Here is a 25094-nt window from a genome sequence, read left to right as displayed (position 1 = left end):
TTTGTCGGACTGCCTGCCTTGGTTGTGTTTTGTGATGTGTGGCGGAGTCGGAAAAAATGTGAAGTCTGAAGACCCGATTCCCGTTGTTTTGAATTGTTGGATATTTGTAGTGTTTTTCTGGCAGGTCCTGGACCCATTTTACGGGGGGTAAATATCCGTAATTTAGGGGAGGTTCTGTAGATTTTCTGCAGATTCCTCGAGTCTAATTTAAATTTAGGCACTCTACTCTAGGGTCTAAGTTTAGGAAAAATTTACGAATGTTTATTAATTGTATATCTTTTGTTACTAGATAATTCAGTCTTCCTGCCAGCTCTACCCGAGGCGTAGGAGCGAACTGCAGAACGTGTCAAATTTGTGAGTTAAAGTCACTTAATCGTTGCACTATTGCTAAATCTGAATTTAATATGCTATTTTAGAAATTTATGCTTAATATGATTATTAGTATTGCAATATAAATAAATTTCACTTGATTATTAATTATTGAAAATAATATCAATATTATTATTAGTAACGTTATAATAATACAAATATTATTATTATTTTTCTACACGAATTGCATGTCGCTTTACCCTAAATTTTTAATTTTTATTTCGATATGTATTGAATGATTTCTTTAGATAATGATATTTATTAAATGTGATGATTGCGATTTGGAAAATGTGGCTTTCGTAGAACATGCCACCTGATGGGTTACATCAGGACCGCGTGCGCACCAGTAATGATCATGGACAGGTAACAAGATTATTATGAGTTTTGCCCTGGTCGAGTATGGCTCTCTGGGCTGATTTGAGTAAATTGCCAGAGGTAAGGTCCCTGGTCGAGCATTGCTCTCTGGGCGCCGGCTTATTTGGATACTTAAGTGACCAGACTAGAGGTAAGGTCCCTGGTCGAGCATTGCTCTATGGGCGCGAGTCTTATTGGATTAAGAGAGCCAAAAGGCTACTAGAATTTGGGGTTAGGGTTCTACTGAGCTACTCATCCCGTAAAAGTAAAAATATATTTTTATTTATTTATTTATTTTCTTTATTATGGTATGATGATATTATGATTTGTGTTTATGTTCAGGGTTTGATATATTGATTCGAATAACTAATATTTTCTGTGAAGACTGCAATAGTCTCTAGATTATTTGATTTTAACTCACTCTCGAGACTGACCGTCTCATTTTTACTGTTTTTCAGATCCGTGATTGTTACTCTTCCCGCGACTCTTATCTAGTAACCCGACTCCTTCATCATCGGGTGGTGTATTCGATTTGGTATGTTAATTTGTAAAATCTTAGATTCTCCGCAGTAGTAACAGTAGATGTATCAGTTATAAATTTTCTGAGTTTCGGGTCTCGCCAAATTCTTCTAGCAGACCGAATTAGTTATGTAAAATTTAATTGTTAAGATAATTATGACATTAATAACATTAATTGAGATGAGATTTGTTTAAGTCAGTGAGTGTCAGGCTTACTACGGGATTCGGTGGCCTTACGCCTACCTATTCCATAGTGCCGGTCATGGGCCCACAGATGGGGTCGTGACAAAGAGGGTTTATGTGAGTTAGAGATGAGAAAACGAGAATAGAATTACGGTTTAGTTTGTGATAGATTTTGTTTAGTCTGGTATATCAAAACTATGTAGTTTTATTCAGAACTAGAACTACATAGTTTTATTCAAATTATGTAGATTACTTTGAAATTACGTAGTTTTATTTAAATTATGTAAATTATTTTGAAACTATGTAGTTTTACTTAAAACTATATTTTTTTATTTTCAATTTACATGTAATATTTTTTTTAATCTATTAATAAAAGAAATATATTTTTTAAAATTTATTAATAAAATATTTATTAAGTTCATGTATAATATTTCTATTTTCATATAAATATTGAGTTTTGATATTATAAAAATAAAAATCAAATTATATAATATATTCAAGTTTTGAAAAATTATCTTATATTTCTAAATATAATAACACAATACATATACTTATTAATACTTTATCTTAATATAAAAGTAAGATTTATTAATCAAAATTAAAAATTTAAGGCTAAAACTTAAATTCTACTGTATAACAATATGGTATTGGATTCTTTTATATCATATTAATTAGTTAAAAGACATAAAAATTAGTCAAAATTATTTAATAAATATAATTAATGTCATATTAGTACTACATAATCATAAGTTAATAATGCTAATATGTTGGGTTGATCATTATAATAATTTTTTTTCTTGAACTCATATAATATTCTCTTATATCTTAGTATAATAATACTATATGAATAAATAGTTAGCATTATGATGATTGATGACGTAGTGTTGGTTTTATTAAAGAGATTAACAAAAGAAATCATATTAATTAAAAAATATATTACTAATAAATATTATTTATTTAATATATAAATATATAAATATATATATATGATTAATTTCATATTAGTACTATATAATTATAAGTTTAAATATTAATAGATTGGATACTAATAGTAATACTTTCTAAATGATTTTTTTTTTTGACAATAAGTAAAATTTAATTTTCACTAGTAATAAAATTAATAAAAATTAATAATTTTATTTCATATCATATATATATATATATATATATATATATATATGTGTGTATGTATGTGTATATATATATGTATTATATATATGTTTATATATGTATATGTATGTATATATAGATGTACATATATACATATTGTATATATATGTATAAATGTATATATATGTCTATGTATATGTATATAAATATATATATATATATATATATATATGTATAGGTATATGTATATATATTTATATGTATTTGTCTATATATATATGTATGTATCATTTTAACAAAAAATATTAAATGCTTTAGTGGTAGAATGGCCTTTTTTTTTTTTATAAAAGGTCAGGTTTAATATTTATTAGAAATAAAATGATAAAAAATATTTTTAATAGGTCTAATAGGGTAGGGTATCTGTGGGTAGAATATTTATTTAAACGGGTAGGATATCCGTTTAAATAAACAGATAGCTGGTACCCTGTATCCGTATCTGTTTACATAATAGGGTTCGAATAACAGATATTCGCATGTTGAAACCGGAACTCAATATGAATAATAAAATTAAATCCTAAATTCGTTTACTACTATCTAAATTTGTCCTAATAAGGTTCGATTGAATCGGGTACCCGGAAATACCTGCCCAACTGCTATCCCTAGATGTTATACACGTGCATTTTACGTCATCTAAAAAATACATAAATCTAAATAAGATAATTATATATTTAAAATATAAATTAAGTAAATAATATAAAATAAAATAAAAAGTAAAACTGTGAGTTTTAGTTCCTAAACAAAATTCATCGTTTTTATCGTGCAGTAAACATGTTCTGGCGTGGATATCAACTGTAAGCTTAAATAGAAGGCCTTTGTGACAAAAAAACTAAAGGATTACAATGGTTCATTTTAGTTTTTAGAAAATATCTTTCTTATTTTATTTAATGAATTTAATAAATTAATGGAATACACTTTTTACATAAAATTATTTCAACGCGCTTAACTTCCGTTTGTAAAATGTTTAAATATAACAATTCGTGATTGAAACAAAGTTGAATTCAAGAGACCAATTATAAAAAATAATAAGTTCAAAATCTCAATTATATATTTTCCATATTATAGTTAACACCATCAATGATAATATTAATTTCTTATTATTATTGTTAGTGAAAGAGTTAAAAATAAAAATTTATAAAATTGAAAAATCTAATTAAATTAAAGTTGAATTAGAAGGTCCAACTGCAAAAATAGAACAAATTTAAAGAGCCGCTTATATATTTAGAGCATCCTTAACAATACTTCTATATATCCCTATTAAAATATAAAAAAATTAATCTCTATTTTAATTTATCTTGAAATATATATATTCTAATAATACTTTTATTTTATAATATAGTTAACTTTTTATTAAAAGTATAAAAAGAGAAAGAAATGAATTAGTAGAGAATGTGAATTTTAAAGAAAAAATAAAATTAAAAGCTACTTATGAGTTATTTTCTCTAGAGTCATTTTAGGAAGAAAAAAAATGATAGATTTACGAGGTTTTTGGAATGCTCATAGCCTTGAAAGAAGAATTGGTTCTTATTTTTCAAAAAAAAAAAAAAGAATTGGCTATAATTAGTAAATTTGACAAACATCTTACTTCTCCAGATATACAATCCCTGAAGTACACTATACCCTAGAAATAAAAGATTGAGAAATCTAAAGCTCAAAATTTAGCTTCGAAATCATAATAGCAGCACATTTGCAATTGACAGCTCAAGTCACAAGTTATTCGCAATTAAACCGGTTGCTGTCAGTGGTGAACTGTTGTCTGCAATTTTATTATCAGGGGTAAGTTCGTTCTTCATTTTGGATTTTTCAGTGTAAAAAGATTGAGTCCGATAATGATCAGTGATACCCATCTCTGCAAATTTCTACGCCATGTAAAATGTGCTACTAGGGCTTCACCAACACATGCAATTTGTTGCTCTCGAAAGTGCCCATCTTTATTATTATCTTCTGTTAGATGCATCTCAAGCAAAGCGAGTGTTGATAAGCAGTCTTTTATAGTGACTTACCTCATTAATAATTGTGGGTTATCTCCAAAATCTGCTCTTTCAGCTTCTAAGTATCTTCGCTTTAAAACCCCACATAAACCGGACTCTACTCTTGCCTTTTTGAAGAGCCATGGATTCTCAAAGACCCAGATCACAAAAGTTATCCATACACGTCCAGCAGTGCTTTCCTCAGATCCTGAGAGAACCCTTTTGCCCAAAATCCAATTTTTTCACTCTAAAGGATTCTCAGGCCCTGACATTGCCAAAATCTTATCCGCGTGCCCTGAGATTCTGCATACTAGCATAGAAAACCAATTAATTCCTGCTGTTAATTTCATACAAAATTTACTTCCATCCAATGACAAAGTTGTTTATGCAATAAAACGGCTTCCAAAAATTATGCTTTCTCAACCTCTAGGCTACGCCATATGTAATATGAAGTTGCTGAAAGAGGCTGGATTGCCACAGTCAAGTATTGTTTGGCTGCTTAGGTATCATCCGACGACATTAATGACAAAGTTGGATCGATTTGCTGAGATTATAGAAGGAGTAAAAGGATTGGGGTTAAATCCTTCTGTAATAAGCTTTGTTATTGCAATCCATGCCATGCGGGGAATGAGCAAATCAACATGGGAAAAGAAATTTGATATTTATGAGAAGTGGGGTTGGTCACAAGAAGAGACCCTTGTGGTTTTTGGGAAGTTTCCATGGGTTATGATGTACTCTGAGAAGAAGATAATGAAAATGATGGACTATTATATCAATAAAATGGGGTGGGATTCATCATATATTGCAAAACATCCACTCCTCATCGCATTGAGCTTGGAGAATAGAGTTATACCACGGTGCTCTGTTTTACAGGTTCTGCTATCAAAAAATCTTATCAGATTGACTAGCATAGCAACACCGTTGAGGATTTCTGACAAGTTATTCCTGCATAAGTTTGTTACACCTTACAAGGAAGAAGCTCCCCATTTGTTGAAGTTATATCAGAAGAAATTGAATGTTGCTAAATGTGAGGGTAAAGGAAAGACGGAACAAAAGCAGCTGCAGAGGCAATGATTGTATGCATGCTTAAAAGCCTTTGTTTTTTCAACACAGGGTTCTCATTTTCTGGACAAGTTGATACCAATTATCCTGGCTTTTATTTAGACAGATGAAATATTTGCTTATATTGAAGTTATTGTCTTGATGATAAGAGTTGAAGTTGAAGGATTTGTAGGGGCTGGTGTGCCATGTTTCCCTTTGTATAAAAGTACACTGGCAGCGACAGGTATTATTTCCATATCATCAATTTTATGAATGACTAGAAAAAGAAAAAAAAAAAAAAGAGAAAGAGAAGATGTTCAGAATTTTGCTTGATAAGTGATTTTAACACTTCATGTTGAGTGCATCACGGCTAACATGCTTTGAAGTAAGAATTTGATTCCTAAGCCCAGATCATGTCTTCATATCCTGTTTATTCTCAAATCTAGTGTTGATTGAAATACTGACCTCCGCGTTTGAATCCATACTTTTGATTTGGATTTCCAAATTTGACTTTGAAATGTTTAATTTTGAATACAAGGATTTCAAATACATTTTATGTTTAGGTGTTATTTCAAACCCTTATTAATACAATTCTATGCAGTTCCCTAACAAAGGGTTTGTTACAAAACCAAATCCAGAGTCTGAATCTTGATATCCAAACGCAACATAGGTTAATTCCTGTTTGACAATTATTTGTTTAACAATGCTTTTTCTTGGTGACAATGATAAGCGTTTTGCTTTATTGAGCAAGTCACTGGGATATATAGGAGTTTGCTGTTCATTTTGATAAAGGAATACAAGAGGAGATATGTGTCTTGCTTGAGAGCTCTTCTTTTGCACATTTCTTAAGCAATGTCTTGAGCAGTCCTCAGATTCTCAAAGATTATAACCAGAAAGCAACTTGAGAGATACAGGAAATTTACAATAAGGTTGTTGGTCATATCTTGGACGTAGTGCCTTGGTCACATTGGCTGATGATTACTGAAGCAGTTCTTTTTAACATTATTTGGAATTCACAGGGGGACACATCAAGTAGCAGTGGCTTTGGCATGGCTCTCTTTTTGAAGCCTTGGATTAATTTTAGCATGCTGGAATCTCAACACTTCCAATTGTTTGGCAATGGCATGTCTATGGCAGTGTAGTTCTCTTTATTGCTTTCGTGTTTTCTTATAAAGTGATTCCTTCTTTTAATCCAGTATCGAATGAAAAACTTGAAGGTACAGTGTGCCGAACCACTTATTTCATTCAAGGTCTCCAAAGACAAATCCCACATAAGAACCTAGTAGGGATTGAAATTTCCCTTGGAGACACTTGGCATTTTCTTTTTCTGAAAGGGAAAACACTGACATTTTTTAAAGTTCAGTGTCATATTTGTGTCCTATGTCCATTCTTTTTAGAAGCCCCCCTAAACCATTCTTCATATACACTTGCACTATGCAAGAGGAACCAGAAACAATTTTGTTTTACCAAAAATTTTAGAAAGAGAAATAAACACACGGATAGTGATTTTCTTTCATCTTCCTATCATCCACTTGCACTATGCAAGAGGAACCAGAAGCCATCATGTTTTCCTAAAAAGTTTTATAAGGGGAATAAAAGGAAGGATAATGATTTCTTTTTTCATCAACCTTATAAATCAAAATTTAGAATATAAAAAATTTAAATTTATGAAAAAAATTAAACATTAATTATGTATATTTTTTATTGCAATAATTTTAATGACAATACATCTTGACTACTAAGTAAAAGATTTTATCTTCCTCCCCTTTCAATTCTCTTCTGTTCCCTTCCCCTTTAAAATACCTACCTTCCCCTCTCCTGCGCTCCTTATTACTAGAAAGAAAAGACATGTGCTAATCATTGCAACAAAATATGATATCAAAAGCTAAAAACAAAAATTGGTGCTTAACTATATTATAGCACTCCAAAAATAACTGGAACTGAATTTCTTTTCCCACATAGCATTAAACAAACAATAACCCCACTGAGATCTCCTAATGGTTTAACAAATGAAAACATCCAATTCAAAGTAAATTCCCAATGGAAAGCATGAATTGGATAGCTAATTCACTTCACCTAATTAAAAATTGTTTGTTCTGGCCAAAAATGTTCCTTGAAAGTGATAATGTTAAAATGTTGCAGTTGATATCAAAATGAGTGAAATAACAGTTGAATTACTTGTATATGAGAGCATCACGTCCGGGCCCAACACCAATATAATGGACAGGGACACCGACAAGCTCTTCTATTCTCTCCACGTATTGTTGTGCAGCTTTTGGAAAGTCTGCATAGTTTCTAATAGAAGATATATCGCTCTTCCATCCAGGTAAAACTTCATATTCAACCTGCACGAATCCGAAATAGATAATTACAGAGTTTTATTTCATAAAGCACTATAGGTGATACACTTTAGTCTACAATCAAAGGTATAGACACTTTTTTCTGCGAACAAAGTATAGAATATAGACACTAGGCAGATGATCACTATTTTGACATCAGGTTTGTACTAATAACACCATTAATGATGTAAAGGCTAGCTATTGCATAAAAAGTATTTGACTTTATAAAAGATAAACTTGCCTTCAACTGTTCAAGCAGACGAAGATCAGCTGGGAATGATTTAAATGGTGTACCATCAGCGTGTTTATAAGCAACCCCTAACTGAATTTCAGGAAGATCCGACAGAACGTCAAGCTTGGTCAAATTTAAAGAGGAAAATCCATTAATTTGACAGCAATACTTTAGTGCAACTATATCAAGCCAACCACAACGTCGCGGACGACCTGTAGTGGTGCCAAACTCTTGCCCAGCAAACCTAAGTAGGTCACCCCCTTGACCCAAGATCTCTGTGGGGAAAGGCCCGGAGCCAACCCTTGTAGTGTATGCTTTAACCTGAAAGGTAAATTAACACAAACAGGTTGAGAAAACACCAAAAAGCCATTTAAGATGTTTACTATTTGTGATTTATTGAAAGCATTGAAATTGGTTTTCTATCTAGTTTATTTCAGCTAAAAATATATAATAACAAAAGCAAACAAATGCACTCTTGAGACCTCATATAGATCTCCTAAAGACACAAGAAAGATTTCCTATGCTAAAAGGAATGTCTTACATTCGTACTAATTATATATCATTGCACACTAACTATTATTTATGCAACTAACAATAACAAGACATTCTCCAACAAACTCTTATGCAATGCAAACAAGATTTTCAAGCATCTCCAGTAAGCCAAAAGAGGGGAAAAATACTACACAAAGTAGTAGAAGAATGAAAAAAAGAAAATGTAAATTACTAACCACTCCAATTAGATCACCGACAGCTCTTGGGGCAATACCAAGACCAGTGCAAATCCCACCTGCTGATGGGCTAGAAGAAGTCACAAAAGGATAAGTTCCAAAATCAATGTCCAGCATAGTGGCTTGACCACCTTCAACCAAAATCTTCTTTTTCTGTTCAATAGATTCATTCATGACATGCACTGTATCTGCAATAAAAGGCTCCAACCTTTCTGCATATCTCTTGTATTTCTCAACTTCTTCCCTGAGCATTTCTGGGCCATATTTAAAACCTTGAAATCTTGAAGCAGCATCTGATAATAGAATATCAAGCTTTTGGGGGAAAGTGTCCATGTGCCTCAAATCACTTACTCTAATACCATTACGAATTGCCTTACTGGCATAACAAGGTCCAATCCCTCTTCTAGTAGTACCAATAAATGATTTAGCAAGCTCAGCTTCTCTAAGCCCATCAACTTCTTGATGGAAATCAAATAACAAGTGAGCACGATCTGATACTAATATCCTTCCCGTACATGAAACACCACTAGATTCCAAACCATCAATTTCCTTAAACAAACCAGGTAAATGCACCACGACTCCATTCCCAATAACACAAAGAGTGTCCTCATTAAGAATACCAGATGGAACAAGGTGAAGCGCAAACTTCTTACCCTCTGAATTATAGATGGTATGACCAGCATTAGCTCCACCCTGTTTTGCAATCAACAAAAAATCATATAACCCAATAGATTTCAGTTTTTCAAGTATCACATATTCAAACAATTCAATTATGCTAAAACTTAGCATCTTTTTACCACACAAATTCGTTAAAAAGTAGCATCTTTACTCCCATAACTTCATTCACAAATCATTCTTTCTCATCTGGTCTTCAAAAGAAAAGCTTACCGTTTTTGTCTCCTAGCATACCTAGACATTAGCTATTCCACAATTCAATTACGCTGAAAGCTAGCATCTCTGACACATAACTTCCTTTAAAAAATAAAAATTTGGGTCTTAGAAAAAATATACCTTTTACTTTGGTCCTAGAAAAGAAGAAACTCATTTGATTATTAAAAAAAGCACCTGTTTTTTTGTATTGGCGATTTGGTTAAAAGATTACATAGTGTGGGGAAAAGCAACAAAATGAAAATACCTGGCAACGAGCAACGATGTCGAAGTGTTGAGCTAAGATGTCGACGAGTTTACCTTTACCTTCATCGCCCCACTGGCAACCCAACACCCCCGATACTTGACTCAATGAATTTATTCGACTCAGTGAGTCAGTGCTGGCCGAGTCAGTAGCCAAATTCAACGACGGCGTGGAGGGGGACTTTATGGAGCATACTACGAAGTTTCGATGGGGACGGAGAGGGACCTGACGGTGGACCCACTTTGGTGAAGTGATAGGGTTTGTGTCCAGACGCAGAGAAGAAGTGAAGCTCATAGTGAAAAGAAATTGAGAGTGAGAGAGAGAGAAGGGAAAGAGAGAGAGAAGACAAAAAGAGAGGGTTTATATTGAGAACGAAGAGTGATAGAGTGACTTGCGGGTGACAGACAAAGGAGTCGTGACCCACTGGAAATAGCGTCGAGTGGACGCGGGTTCTGTTTTCTATAGCGGCGGTGACTTTCAAAAGATTCGGCTTGACTGATGACCGTTTTGCTCAAAAATATAAGGCCATCTGCTTCCGTTTTAACTACCGGATTTTTATTACTGTTATTCCCGAGCTCCGTACAAGTCTATTTCAATATTAAATCCGTTTACTGATTTTTAATAAATAATAATAATATCTATAAATCTATATATTTCAAAAGAATAACAAGATTGTAAATTTCAAACAAAATAAATAAAGAGAGATACACTAGTGGTACTAATAATAAAATCTATTTAAATGAATATTTGAACATCTAAAATTTTAATTATTTAGTCAGTTTAATATTTTAATTTTTTAATTTAATTTAAACACATGAATTCTATTTTTATAACATCTTAAATACTTTTAATTTCTATTTAGCTTAAAAGACACAAATTTTATTATTTATAATATTAAATACTTAGCTTAAAGTCACATATTAAAAAAAATCAAATATCATAAAACTTACAAATTGATATATTTATTGAATTATGTAAAAAATTTAAATTTTAAAATAATTAAATAATTAAAATTTAAGTATTTAAATATACATTTAATTTTATTTTATTTATATATTACCAGTACCCTATTCAAATCCATTATCAACATTAATTCTAGTAGTATTACATATCCATTATCTATTAACTACCAATAATCTTTTTATATATTAGGGTCAAGTAATATCAAATACTTTATGCTATCATACTTATTGATGTTCCTAATTGCCCTCAAATTTCTTAGGGAAAAGAAAAGGAAAAAAGAAAAGGCCTTTTATTTGAGATATATATCGAAAAACAGTTTCTAGTTTGAAGAGTTACAACCCTGAATGGATATATTTAAGACATGAACAAATAAATTAGGTAATTCTAGCCAGAAAGATGCAGTGAATTTCAGCTGAATCATGAATCAATGTCAATTCATTTTTATACCTTTACAATGTAGATTTGCTAAGAAAAATAAAAAGGAAAGTATAATGGTGAAATAAGAGTGAAATATTTTAATTTAGAAATAATATCTTCAGTTAATACAAATTGGAATTTTTACACTTAAGATCTATTATCATTAATAATAGCATTTACTTTTAGAAGTGAGAGGTTTTAAACTTAAAATTTTTTATATATTAAATAATTTTTTATCCTTATAACTAGTGTTAGGAAATGACGATCTTTTATTGCGTAATCTATGTTTTTTCATTAATAAAAAGAAATCAAATTTTTTTATGGAATTTGAACGGCCAACAATGTCCCTAGAAAAAGTATACTAAGTAATGGTATTTATATATTTTGGAAAAAAGATAAAATTATTTAAAGTCTTGTATAGCCCAAATATTTATAAATAAGTTTACAGGTTCGACAATTAAATAAACTTGTATCTAATTTCACCCTTTATACTTAATATTAAATAATGACCTTATCTTTAGTATTCTGAACCTAAAATAGAAAATTAAGTTATTCTAAAGGTACTCTCTTTTTTACCAATAAATATAGAATTTCCCTTTTTCTCTTCTTTCTACTAGTTTAAAGAAGATATCATGGTCGATAAAGAAGTTTTGTAACTTTTAATTTTAATCCCTCTTTAATTAAAAATAAATTGTTTATCTTTAATCATGGGTTAAATGATATGTTTATACACAAACTATATGTAACTTAGTAAGAGCCGAAAAAAATTATTTTTTATGAGGAAAAGATAAAATATTCTTTAAAAATCCGATTCAATTATATTACTAAATTCACATAGAGACTTAATAGTAAGAAAAACTAAATAATTTATGAATGATTGGAAAGGATTACTCTATTAACAGTTTCACTTTCTATTCTACTGTGATGAGACGGTCCAAAAAGAATGCATAGCCATCAAAATACACAATTGCCTTTTTGCATCTATTGGCATGTGATTGGATGCTTTAAGTTTCCTTCCTATCTTAAGAATCTAATGAATTTCCAGCAAACAACCTACAGAACAACACAACTCTGAAAATATGAAGCATATGTTCATCGGGAGCGATTATACATCATGATGCAGGTGACTCTGGTGAAAGTCTGTCTTCTTTTTTCTTTTTTTTTGAGGTGAAAGCTACAATCTTTTTCTACCTGTAGGTATCTGTGGTTAGTAAGCTAGAAGAATTTGGCAGAATGGGAGAATTTGGCTTTAAAGGGCAGTACCCGCCACCGGTTCGGTTTTCCAAGAAGTAAACAAGCTGTCATTTGTGCTCTCTTTCACTTCAGGAACCCATCAGTTACAGCAATATTTTTCTATATGTGTTTTAGCTCTTCAATTGGTTCTTAGACATTCTTGTGGTAACCCAAAGTCCTTCTTTAGATGACTAAGTTGTCTCCTCCAAGGGTCATTGTGCAGCTTGTAGTGCAGAATCTTATCAAGCAAAGTAACAATCAGCAAGAGTAACACAAATGAATATAAATACCCTAGTGCAAACAGTTCAAGTTCAAATCTGAAAGCCTTGTTCCCCCTCTGCAGAGCAAACAATTTTGTACCTTGTACTTGAAGGATAGATTTTTGAATAAATAAACATGAACTTGCTGTTTCGACTTGCAAATGAACATTCAGCAAAGAGAGTAGCATACCTGTATAAATGTTGTGAAGACGTCATCATTAACTAATTGTAAGAATTCAACTTCCCAATCTTCCTCATGACCAAAAGCAGTTTTCTGTCTCTTAGCTTCAAGCAACACTGTATCACGATACAAGAATCTTTGCCAGATTTTTCGTACATTTGCCAACTTGAACTCCTTTTCTGTCTCATTAAATCCCTAGAAGACGCAAGCACCAGAAAACAGTCAAATTTCCATATTATAGATCATTCGTTTTATGTGAACAAACCCAAAGCAAATGCAATTACCCGAAGAATCTTTAACAAATTTGAAATTTCATCTTCACGGATTCTAACAGCAAAGCTCTCGTAGTTGAGCACATTCTCATATGGCAGGAAAATCCCATCCTAAACAGAAAATGAAACAAAATAAACTAAATAAGATGCTCTAGTTCAATTGCCATGGACCCACAATTTTTTCAAAACAGAAAGCTGCAATATATATAATGATAGTGTCATCATAATCAAAGGATATAGGCAGCTACCTTCTGTTTCTTCATAACCCCCAAGATAACAGAAAAGTGAAAAACAAAACTAGTATTGCTATTCTATGGAGCATAAATGTAGAGTTCCAATTTGCTACTCTAAAGCCTTAAGGGGGCAAAAGTTGTAAGCTTTTACAAGCTAAAACTAAAGAGGCTTTTGACTTCACTGTTCGTTGCAGAACTACAGTACCTGAATGATCACAGGAATGCACCCTTGCAAAATGCTGTCTTCCATACGGCCACTCCAACCATCCCCAGGCAGCACCCCACAGAAAATAGAACTGGCTAAATCCTCATGATAGTTTTCAGAACGCAAAGGGGTCACAATTACATCTTCTGCATGCTGTTTCCCAAGTTTTCCATCCTTGTTAGGGCTCGATCCAAACTCTTCTGCTAGTTTCTGTCTGATCCCCATGCTATACCTGCATATATGCCATTGACAAACTATCAGATCTGCTGCAATATTTGGATTAATTGCATGCGCAACACCTGCTGTTTGGTTAACAAGAAGAAAGACCAGCCAGAAAAGTGCAACAGGACATGTTTACCAAGCATGGAAAATTATTCATTGGTCTAAAAGGATACGTAAAACATATTAACATTGCAGGCTTTGTAATAGAAGGAATGAGAAGATGCAACATGTAAGTGGCTGAACCATGTTGCTCTGGGTCCACTATCAGTGTCTTTTATGGAATCCAGCTACCTATTTCAAAAGAATTTTAAACAGCTATCAATTACTTACGAAAGTTCTGGCCTTCCATTGGGATATGCAGGTCCAAGATTTCCATTAAAAAAGAACAATGTCTTGCGCCTTTCAAGGGGCCTGAAAACAAATGACTTAGTTGTTAAGTATTTCTTGCATGATTTTGAAATATTAACACTACATTGTTCAACCAAGCAAGAAAATAATTAATTTTTTTTCCTTAAGAATAAAACAGCAAAAGGAAGCAAAAGAAGAAAGCTAGAGAAGTAATCATAAGAACATGACTGGTAAGAGAGGTACCTAGCCCAAAGTTTGGTGCTCAAAGCACTGACATCAGGACGTTTCCAAGCAGGGAGCACAAGATCTTTATCAGGATCAAAGCACGGATGCCTGCCTCTTCTATCAGAAGATATCTTATCCCAGTTATCAGCCCAGTAGGCTGTGGTTGAATGGTTATGCTTTGAATTTGTATTACCCCAGTGAACCAACATCATACTATTCCATATCTCCTTAGGGGCATAGCAAGCACCTTCATCCCATGAAAAAAACTGCCTTCAGATATAAAGGTGCCATGATTAGCATACGCATGAAAATATTACGTGGTAGAAGGATAAGACAATATGCACTATCGCCATTAAAGGAAAACCTCAGCAACATCATACCCAAATATGGTCCCTTCCTGATGTGCGGTTCCAGTAAGGATAATGCTCAACAATGTGATCATATGCCTTTCTGTAGTATTCCAGAGTAAGAGAGCTCCTCAAGCCCATATGATCCTGAGATTAACAAGTAACAAACAGATAATAATGTAGAATTTAGTGGATTTACATGCATACAACTGCAAATAGGTCACATGAACAAGAAGATGCTTCATCAGTTTTGAACACATGCAACTTACTGGACTACTGGATGATTGTGATTTCAAATTGATCTACTCTAGTTGACAAAAACCTAGTTGGTATTATATTTACAACAAGTACTAAATTGTCTACATCTACCACTTTCTTTTGATGTTAAAAATGTCACATGTGATGGAACTTATTAAACCAACATCCATATATATGGTATCTTTAAACAGTAATACATAATCTTCTAATCTTGAACCACCTTCCTATATCTGCAGATTCAAAAGCCACCTCTCTTAGCCTTTAAATCTTTTCATTCTTGCAACAGATCAAGGTGATTTCTCAAGGTCTCTCTACTAGCATAAGAACCAAAGCATGTATGTAAAAGCAAATCTATAGTGTTGTTCATTCAGATATATCCCATTTTCCCCTCGTAATTATTTTTCTTGACCATTTGATAATGAATTCTAGTAAAACTTCATCAAAAAGAATGATCACCAGATCATGTTTAAATATTCAATTCTAAGCACCCAACATGGACAGGAAGAGAAATTTCTAAATACTATGGTAGAACAGATGAGAATATATGGTGGGAGAAACTTAGACAAACAGCTATAAGTGTGAGTGGTTCATATGAAAAACTTGAACAATTGAAAATGATATATCCACTTTTTGGATGCTATGCAATGACTGGATAAGAATTAAAGTAAAGAGTGGGAAGGAATTCAGTTCACAAGGATTTAGACAATATCTGACAATCTGAGAAGGGAAATTATGATGCTAGTAAAGATGGCAGGGAGAGCATATGGGGTAAATTAGTAAAGAGGGTGAACTATATCATGGAAGCATTTTGTGGGGAGAAATACAGCTTTAAAATTCTGTTTTTTCCCTATTGAAAGCACATAGTAAACATAGTAAAGAGATTATATCACTATACTATGACAACCCACGACAACTTATACAGCAAAAGAAAATCTATTTGTGATTACAACTGATAGGAATCAGCATATGATGGTTCAGATCTATTCATTAAATGGGCCACAAAATCATTGCACACGCAGATGTACGAGAACGCAAGCATACAAAGCAGCTCATCTTCAGTTTGTTTTCTCCCCCAATTAAAGAATACAAAAATAGAATTGCATATTTACTTGTGCATGCACAAATGACAGCTATAGAAAGTAACCTGCATACTCAAGTGGGGAGCATCATCTGCACGTGTTATGATGCATGAATCGAGAATTGGAACAAAGAAAAAGTCAGCTTCTTCTCCATTTAATGTTCGATATGGACTGGCTAAAAGACTTTCATACAGTGCCATCTGCAATTATTGAGAGACACAGAGTCTTTTTGAGCTATAGTTTATATTATAAGCTGAATTGATGTCAATCTCATTTTAAACAATACCTGTGCACCATAAAGGTGATCAGTCCATATTGTTGCGTTCCTACCATCATAAATTCTGTTTACGCATTCGAACTTAAAATGTCGCCCCTATAAAAATATACAATAGGTGGTAAACATAACAAGTTTGCTCCTAAGATATATCAAGAAGCAAAAGTGAAACTATTTTACCTCAAGAAGTAGACTGTTGAACTCAGGTGGTAAATCATATACGTATATAAGGGGCCTCTTCTTCTCGACCACAGCATTGAGATTGACAAGTTTCTGGATGACATGTGAATTATCAGGAACATCAAGGAGAGCAGGTCTTAGCCACTGAGGCCACTCGCTTACTGATGATACAACCGATGGAATACTGCAGTCTGTTCCATACCAGCCATTGTCACACTGAAAAATAGTGTTGATACAATTAGAAAATAGGTCAGTAACAAGCACAAGAATGGCATAAATTCATTGAATTGTTCATTTACAGCATAGCTTAAGATAATTCTTTTACCTTAATAATATGATAAAAAGATTTCTCATATGCCCCGATAAGCTTCTATCTTTATTATAATTAATATGCAAGGATTTGTCGATTCCCGCAAATATCATATCATTTTAATATCCAAAGCTGTTGCTTCGAATTATTACCCATCAAGATAAAAGAGAACTTGTGAGGCAATTTAATGGGGACCAGATGCTTCAATTACAAGAGTTTACAAATATGGTTGGATATGTTATGAAAGTGGTGGTTGGTGTAACTTGCACCAAATTGAATTTCAGGAGATGTATGAACTTTAAATTTAAAATGTCAACCACGTATAATTTTCATTACTTTATATGATATTGTCCAACTTTTCTTTTTGTTCTGTTTGAAAGTAAGTTTATGGACCTGAGAATTCTGTGCTTTTCATGTCACTAAGCATTCACATGATGATTCTCTCAGTCAAACTGTCTTTCAATTATTCAGCATTACCTACCATAACTTTATCCATATAGACAGTTTCTTGCCAATAAAGATAATTTGGGGGCATCAACTTAGAAGCTCACTGCTCAACTAGATGGGTACCTACACAAGAAGGCCCTGTTAAACTATACTTTTGTTACATTTAATGTGACGTCACAATTAGGTTGATCATATGAACTGTAGGTGTCATACAATTTTCTAGTATCTGAATGACATGTTGGTTTCTAACAATACAAACCAGTTAAAGCAAAATGAAGATTGAAGAATTACCAATAATACATCAGTCAACTTGCAATCAACAATAGGAAAAGTATTAATTTAAATTTGTGCATCAAAATGTTGCTCCACAAGGAGCGACATTTACACCTCCAGGCCAATAAAAATTAACTAGGTTTTGACAGCAAAATACACTAGTGCTTAATTAGTGGCAGTAATCTATTGATTTGCATGAGAAGGTGGTTAATAAAGTTTAGAATAGTTCTGTTCTGCCTACACAGCCATGAAGATGTAATGAGAAAAGTAAGACATGCTAGAAAAATGATTCTCTCTTTTTCCTCTAATGAAGATGCTCTTTGAAAAAAATGGCAATATGTTGATTATTGTAGTAATAAGTCAAGAGCCTTAAACATTTTCCCACATTAATGATTTATAAATACTATTACTTCATTATTCTCTATTTTTGCTTGTTGAGTGTTGGTAAAGCAAATCAAATTCCATGTTTGAAATAAAAAGAAAAAGAAAAACTGGTACCTGACAAAATCCGCCCCGGCAATATCCATGTCCAGAGCATTGATTGATACAAATACTTTGCACAGGCACTTCACAGAAACGCCCAAAAAGACCATCATATTTGCAGTCACATTCCTCTTTAAATTTCACCTTTGAAGCATATGCTTCGTGTGGATCCACATTACACCACCCTAGTTTGCTTTTATTTGTTGTAAAGATATTGTCCAAATCAGCCTTTCCCCAGTCAGTCAATTTCGGACCACCAGATTCAGAAGGTAAGCTGAAAGGGAGATTAAGGAGTCATGACTCGTAAGGTTGAGGGGAAAACAACCAAAGCCCATCCTATGATCTATATTCACTCACTTCACTTGAAACCCACATGCCTCTGCCACGGGACGATTGGGGTATTTTGTGCCTTCTCCACAGAAGCACATTGCTCTTGTTGTGTCACAATAAGCAGGGCAAATGGAGACAACCCACCGCCCATAAGGTAGCTCTGGTGTTTTGGGGTAATTACATTCCAATTGCAGTTTCTCAGAGCATTCTTCCCCTACTCCATCAGAAACAATAACAATGTCAGAAGAGAATATTATTCGGAACACGCTGTTTTCTGTCTTTCTATTTCTTACCTATAATTACTCTATAAATTCTGTCCAGTTCAGGTAATAGTGAGTAATGACCCATCAATTTCTAAGTAATATATTTACTCTTTTCTTGCAGAATAATGAATCAAAAGTTTATTGTTCCTAAATAGTGTTGTTGTATTGGTAGCCTCATGGGTTCTTGCTGGGTCTTTTGCTATCAAAGAAATATAAAGCCAAGAAGTGTAATATTTTAAATTTAACAGAAGTTCTCAAGTTTCAAATTCATAAAATCAGTTGGAAATATTGATTATTGTGACAAATGAATTTTCTACTTTCCCACAAGAGCTTGAAATCCTAACTAAAATAGTGCCATGTCTCACTGCTTTAGCTCCCATGGACCAATCTAGTTCATTGAAATATTGAGGGAATAAGCTCATGGCTCTAATTTTGTGCATAATCAAATGAACATGTCATACTATAAGTTTCTAGTTGCTGCTTCATATTCAACATTTGACACATTTTCTGCCATAAATGTGGGATGAGTATTGGAAAAGCTAGGGAACACACTTACCACTAAATCCATGAAAGCACCGGCATTCCCCCAATTCATGGTTACAAACACCTTGACCACTACAATCATTTTTGCACGTCCTACCACCTATTATCTGCCAACAGAACAGTTCATCGCATATGGATAAAAATTCGGCCACTGAAATTGAGATTGGATGTCAAAATAAGCCATCTATAGGTATCCTGAAACAACCTCTAGTTTATAAACATAAGAAAATAGCAAGATGATGATGAATTTCTCAAATGACACTCATGCACGGATAGAACCATCAGATCTTTATGTCAGCAGTGTCACAATTGCAAGAAAAATGAATTTAGCATCAGTGAAAGAAAAATAAATTTAACACGTAAAGTCTCAATATTATAATCATTACCTCCACAACTTTGACTTCCTTAGTAATTGAATCACAACCAGAAAGCCACTGTCCAACCTCAGCTTTCCATGGTGCATCACGATAAACAACTCCCTTATGTGAATCAACTGGGAATCGATGATCTAAAGCAACAGTAGGTAGTAAATTTTCCAAAACAGTATTTCCTTCATCTGATCGATTAATAGGAGCACATAAATCCTGAGCTTGTCGAGCAGTGAAGTAATCAAAGGAAGGAACCACAGGAAACAGGGATAAATGAACTATAGAAAGCAAAGCTACTATAGAAGCAACTATAGCTATCAGAGACCATGAGCACCTCCATTTCTGATTAGAGATCATTATCTGGAAAGACTATCCAGCAATAAGCACAGAATTAGAGTTGCCAACTTATATGAACCAATCCTTCCTCTTTGACCCCTGAAGCTCTCTACAAGCACCCAGAAACTGAAAACAAAATAAAGAAACGTATTAAAAGGAGAAAAGAAAGAAAAGAAAAGAACCAGAAACAGAAAATGTTACAGTTCGTTGCTATCCAATGAGCCAAGAAAATAGAAAATGCCTAGTTCTTAGTTGCAGACGACCTGAAGAAGGGCAAACTAAAGTCAAAATGAAAAGGTCAAGTTGAAATGCAACTAAAATGATTCTGAATTTTCACCAACTACGGCCATGAGGCCTTGTTTGGAATAAATCATGTGCAAGAAATCAATTGAATTAAATTCTAGCAAAATCATTTCATTTTATGCATGATTCCATTCCTTTTAAAACCCTCTTTTCTTTTTTAAGTTCGAAAGAACTGAATTATAGCAAGTGTAAGCTTTCTACACACAAGAATTAACAAAACAAAATTCAATTCTTGCATTTCTAGATTTTCGAAACACACTCTAGAAGTTAAGTATCTAAATCAATGAATAAAAAACCATATAGAAACTGAAATCTCTCTTGGCAAAAAAAGCGCCAAAATTTCAACATAATAGCCTGTACGAGAACTGATAACAACAACATTCAAAATTTATTCAAATTAATTTACAATGGCAACCGAAACTGACCATTAAAACTGAACGGGAATTGCAAAATATGCAAGAAAAGAACCTAAAAACAAAAATGGTTAAGCAACAAATCTGTGAAACTGAGGGATTTGAGGATACACACAGAAACAAATATAGAAAGAAACATAGAGAGAAAGAGAGAGATTACCGAATGAGAAAGAGGTTGCAAGGAAGATTCCAAAAAATGCAATTCAATAAGAGAAATAAATAATTGAATCATGATTTGCCTAATTATATATTATCATAATCGCAATCAGACAGAGAAAGAGAGGGGCCAACAACAATTGGCGAAGCCGCCAACTCCAAGGCTGGCTGCAAATTTTTGAACGGAAGGTGAATTTACTATATTGTCGTTATTTGAGTTTTTTCTTTTTTTTTTTTTTTTTTGAGAAGAGAGATTTACTTTTACTATAAATGCCCTTCATGTTACCTTCTTTTTCTTTTAAATTCATTTTTTTCCTTCTTTTAGCAACCTTCCACTTTACCTTGCTTTTAAATAATTTTGTTTATTTTTTTATTTCAGAAGCTTTTTTTGTATCAATTAATTCAAAAGTTATTTAATTTATTATTTCAAGGAACAACCTGAAAATTTGGATTATTATTTTCACTCATAAAAATTTAAAACATTCAAATTTAATTTTCTCATTTATTATCAAATGACATAAAAATTTAGTATGAAAAATAAATAAATGGATGAAGCTATTGGATTAATGGGTTAATTAGAGTTTCCTATAATCTAAATTTATTTTCATAAATGTACATAAGAAATTCAATATTGCCTTAATCTTTTATTTTAATAAAATCATAGTCAATTCAAGAAAAAAAATGAGTAGCTAATTTGTTCCGAGTGTATGTCATTTACATTTGATTAATTAATATTTTATGTGTTTGAAAGAAAATGTAAAAAAGTAATTATTCAAAAAGAAAAATGTAGATTTTAAAAGAAAAGTACAAAAATATAAAAAAATAAAAAATAAGGTAAAAATGCAAGGAAACAAAAAAAAAAAAAGGAAATTATCGATATGGTTTGGTAAGAACTTCATATAGAATGTAATTTTTTTTCAAAGATATTTGAATAATAATCTCAACCAAAAGCACAATATGAAATGTGTCAAGATCTAATTCTAATTTGAAGTATGTCATCAACCAATAGATTTGTGTTTTAAAACATGACATCTTTTTCATCCTAAACCTTGATTTTAGGATCCATGTCCATGAGAAAGCTATAAATAAGTATTATGGGTAAGAATCATTAACAATATAAAATGATTGTTGATGAGACTAAGGGGAAATGTCATTTTCATAACAATTTAATAATGTCTAAATATGAAATATATTATTGAAACCCTTTTATGTATTATAACATGGAATCACACTAGGGGAATTGCTGACCCATTTGTTTATTAGAAAGTCAAAAGTCTTCTCTATGCAATAAAATTTAGCAATCACTTCTCTTAAACAACTAATGCTCCACTAGCATTCCTTAACGACTTAATTCAATGAAGTCATGTTATATATAATTAATATATATTTATTAATATTAATTATTTTTTATTATTACTGTCACATATATATATATATATATATATATATGTGTGTGACTTTGACAAAATCCTTAAATGGGCCATTGTAAATTGTAGTGTTGACAAATAAGCAAGTCCAAAGTATCATCACTCATCATTCATTGCATCATACATAGCGGCTCGTGGTCGTGTCCCAGTCTGGCAATGGTTGTGAAAGTCATGGATTTTATTTACCTATCTTGTTTGTTTGTGTATTACCTTTACATTCTTTCTTCTTCTTCTTCTTCTTTTTTGTTAAAATTCATAAAATATAAAATTTATCTATAAATTTAAAATTTATATATTTTAAATAAAATAAAAATTAATTTATAATTTTATATATTTAAATTTATGTAGAATTAATTGTAGCTAAACTAAATTATAATAAATAAATAAATATTTTTAATATATTTTATAGTATTAAAATATCTCTTTCAATTTTATTATTTTTATTTTATTTTCTTTTTTATGTATTTTTTTTTAAATGAAATAAACTCTTTAATGGATTTCAACCAAATATTGCATTATTCAACTTTTTAATTTTTATTTCAATAAAAAAGATGGCATTCTTTTATGATTAATCGCCGAAGTGCAAAATGATGAAATTCTTGAACTAGGATCATTGCATGTTCTTACCCAAAATTATAAAAGTACATGTGATCCGACAAAATAACTTGATCAGTCAAAAATATATGAACATAAATTTGAGATTTAATAAAAATTTAGCCTTTTATTGGAATTAATTTCTTATGTTTGATGTTGTGTTTAACATGCATGAAAAAGAAAAAGTTAGTTACAAACAATTTCACATTAAAAAAATTGTTCAAGATATATATGATAAGTAGTTTTTCAATATATATAATAAGAAAATTTTATGTACAAAAAAGTATAAGTAAGATATCATAAAATTATTAATAACATTATCCTGAGAAAATATATAATGACTCATGAATTTTAATAAATTATTAAAAAAATTATTTTTGTTATACATATCGAAAAATATCATTATTATAAATAAAGTGCTAATTATGTGATATCATTGCAAATGAGATAATAATTGAATCTATAACACTAAGATTTATTATGAGACTCTACTCGGCAACATTCTATAAAACTGTATTATATATAATTTTTTCGAAATTTAACTTCAAAATGCTGAAATACTCAGAATACTTTGTAGAATGATGAAAACATTGATACTTTTCACTACTGTCAAGATATACAAGGCAAAGAGCAAGTGTCAAATTTAGTTTCACATTGTTGCAAAGTTATATATATACATAAACAAGAACCAAATACTCTAATATTAGTATAATCAAATTTCCCTTTTAACAAAGAACATAATATGGACTTTGTATTTGTCTTATTATAGAAGCAAGTTGTTAATTAAAATACTAATAATTGTAAAAAAAAAAAATCCCAATAGTAAAGGTGCATAAATACTTTAAAGAGAATATCAAAGACCAAGTTCGGTGTTTTGTCTCAATGACCCAATTTTGCTCCATGATAATTGATGATGAATGCCTTAATTAATGAGATAATTGATAAAAGGTAACAAATATAGATAAATCTTTTAATTATTGGCTGAAATCTAATTGAATCTCTGGATTTAGAAATAGTTTGATTATATTTCTAATATTTTAAAAATATAGAAATTATATTTTTGAAATTAATTTCATATTTTACAGTATAATAATACGAGACTCAATTAATTTTAGACGTCAAAAGAAATCGATTTAACTCATTTTTTTCATGTGCCTTTTTAACTAGTATAAACTATAAATTAATAATTTCTTCTTCTTCACTTTGGCAAAAGAAAAAAAGAGAGATCACTAGTTAAAAAGAAAAGTTAGTTTCAAAAATATAATTATCTAATTTTTCAAATTTGAAGAATGTATTTGATCTATTTTAAAATATAAAAACTAAATTGTGTTTTGGCCAACAGTTCAATTTATCCGTACATTTACTTGGGAAAGATTTATCCGTACTAAATTGAATTTGCCCTTATGAACCAAAATAAACGTTTTTTTTTTTTTTGTAAAGAAAATTAGAAATCTAGGCTGTGAACATACGTAGAAAGGCAACTTATGCAACTCTTGATCGCCTTCTGTATCTGCCTAATCTCGTCTGAAAATACCCAGATTTGGACACTTTTTTATTTTCCAATTTTAGAATTATTTTTTTAAATGGTTTTGAAAATATCATTTCTTTGAAAATTCGAGACCAGGCCAAAATGCTTTTTTATATTAAAAAACTAGGACTTAGCAGTTCTTATAAATCTAATTTATTGAGATTCCGTCTAGTAAAACGGAAGAATTATAAATCTCCAAAATAATAGTGGGCTTAGTATTTTCGACAATTGCGATGGTTTTTTTATTTCTTTATATTCAAAAAAATAATTTTTTTTAGATTCAATTGGTTTTAACGGAAGTAGTTTTTTTTTTTTTCAAGACGTAGGTCCATCTAATAAATCTAGCTTAAATCTAACACGATTCAAAATTTAAATAAAACTACTTTAAATTATAAAATCTTTGAGAATTAGTATCCTTTGGTGAGTCTTGAAGCTCTTGATAAAGAAAATAATAAAGTAACATGAATAGAAAGTAGAATTTCATATTCTCGTGATTTTTTCTTTACTAATATGAGTAATTTAAAGAGATTTACCGTTGCTTACCGTTACGCCAACAAATCCTTTGTAAGGAACTAAGTTTATGAGATTA

At 31.4% G+C, this 25094-nt stretch overlaps 3 protein-coding genes across 5 annotated transcripts; 1 reads left to right on the top strand and 2 right to left on the bottom strand.

Annotated features, from left to right (window-relative positions):
• The first annotated feature begins 3967 nt into the window (after positions 1-3967).
• Positions 3968-6012, top strand: LOC8278952 (transcription termination factor MTERF8, chloroplastic). Its single transcript, XM_015723898.3, has one exon. The coding sequence runs from the start codon at positions 4422-4424 to the stop codon at positions 5634-5636; it is 1215 nt and encodes a 404-aa protein (XP_015579384.2). The 5' UTR covers positions 3968-4421; the 3' UTR covers positions 5637-6012.
• Positions 6013-7489: 1477 nt separating this feature from the next.
• Positions 7490-10384, bottom strand: LOC8278953 (adenylosuccinate synthetase 2, chloroplastic). The gene is made up of 4 exons (XM_002526681.4): positions 10038-10384; positions 8903-9595; positions 8184-8495; positions 7490-7948 (listed from the first exon to the last, which is right to left on the bottom strand). Exons 1-4 carry the CDS (start codon positions 10326-10328, stop codon positions 7778-7780), a joined length of 1467 nt encoding a protein of 488 aa, XP_002526727.1. The 5' UTR covers positions 10329-10384; the 3' UTR covers positions 7490-7777.
• A 1917-nt stretch (positions 10385-12301) lies between these two features.
• LOC8278954 lies at positions 12302-21347 on the bottom strand. Of its 3 annotated transcripts, none has more exons than XM_048369927.1 (15): positions 20961-21347; positions 19767-20210; positions 19394-19487; positions 18602-18788; positions 18260-18518; positions 16732-16947; positions 16564-16650; positions 16343-16477; positions 14974-15087; positions 14612-14859; positions 14351-14431; positions 13799-14030; positions 13373-13471; positions 13098-13283; positions 12302-12885 (listed from the first exon to the last, which is right to left on the bottom strand). In XM_048369927.1, the coding sequence occupies exons 2-15, from the start codon at positions 20103-20105 to the stop codon at positions 12787-12789; spliced, it is 2376 nt and encodes a 791-aa protein (XP_048225884.1). In that variant the 5' UTR covers positions 20106-20210; positions 20961-21347; the 3' UTR covers positions 12302-12786. The 3 variants fall into 3 exon arrangements, with proteins under 3 accessions (XP_048225884.1, XP_048225883.1, XP_048225885.1); XM_048369926.1 differs by lacking the exon at positions 20961-21347 and adding an exon at positions 20813-20954; XM_048369928.1 differs by lacking the exon at positions 20961-21347 and having other exon boundaries at positions 19767-19964; positions 20083-20766.
• Positions 21348-25094: the final 3747 nt, after the last annotated feature.

This window comes from Ricinus communis, chromosome 10 (assembly GCF_019578655.1).
Source record: "Ricinus communis isolate WT05 ecotype wild-type chromosome 10, ASM1957865v1, whole genome shotgun sequence".
NCBI lineage: Eukaryota > Viridiplantae > Streptophyta > Magnoliopsida > Malpighiales > Euphorbiaceae > Ricinus > Ricinus communis.
Note: the sequence above shows the minus strand (reverse complement) of the source record. Positions and strands in the feature narration are given on the sequence as shown.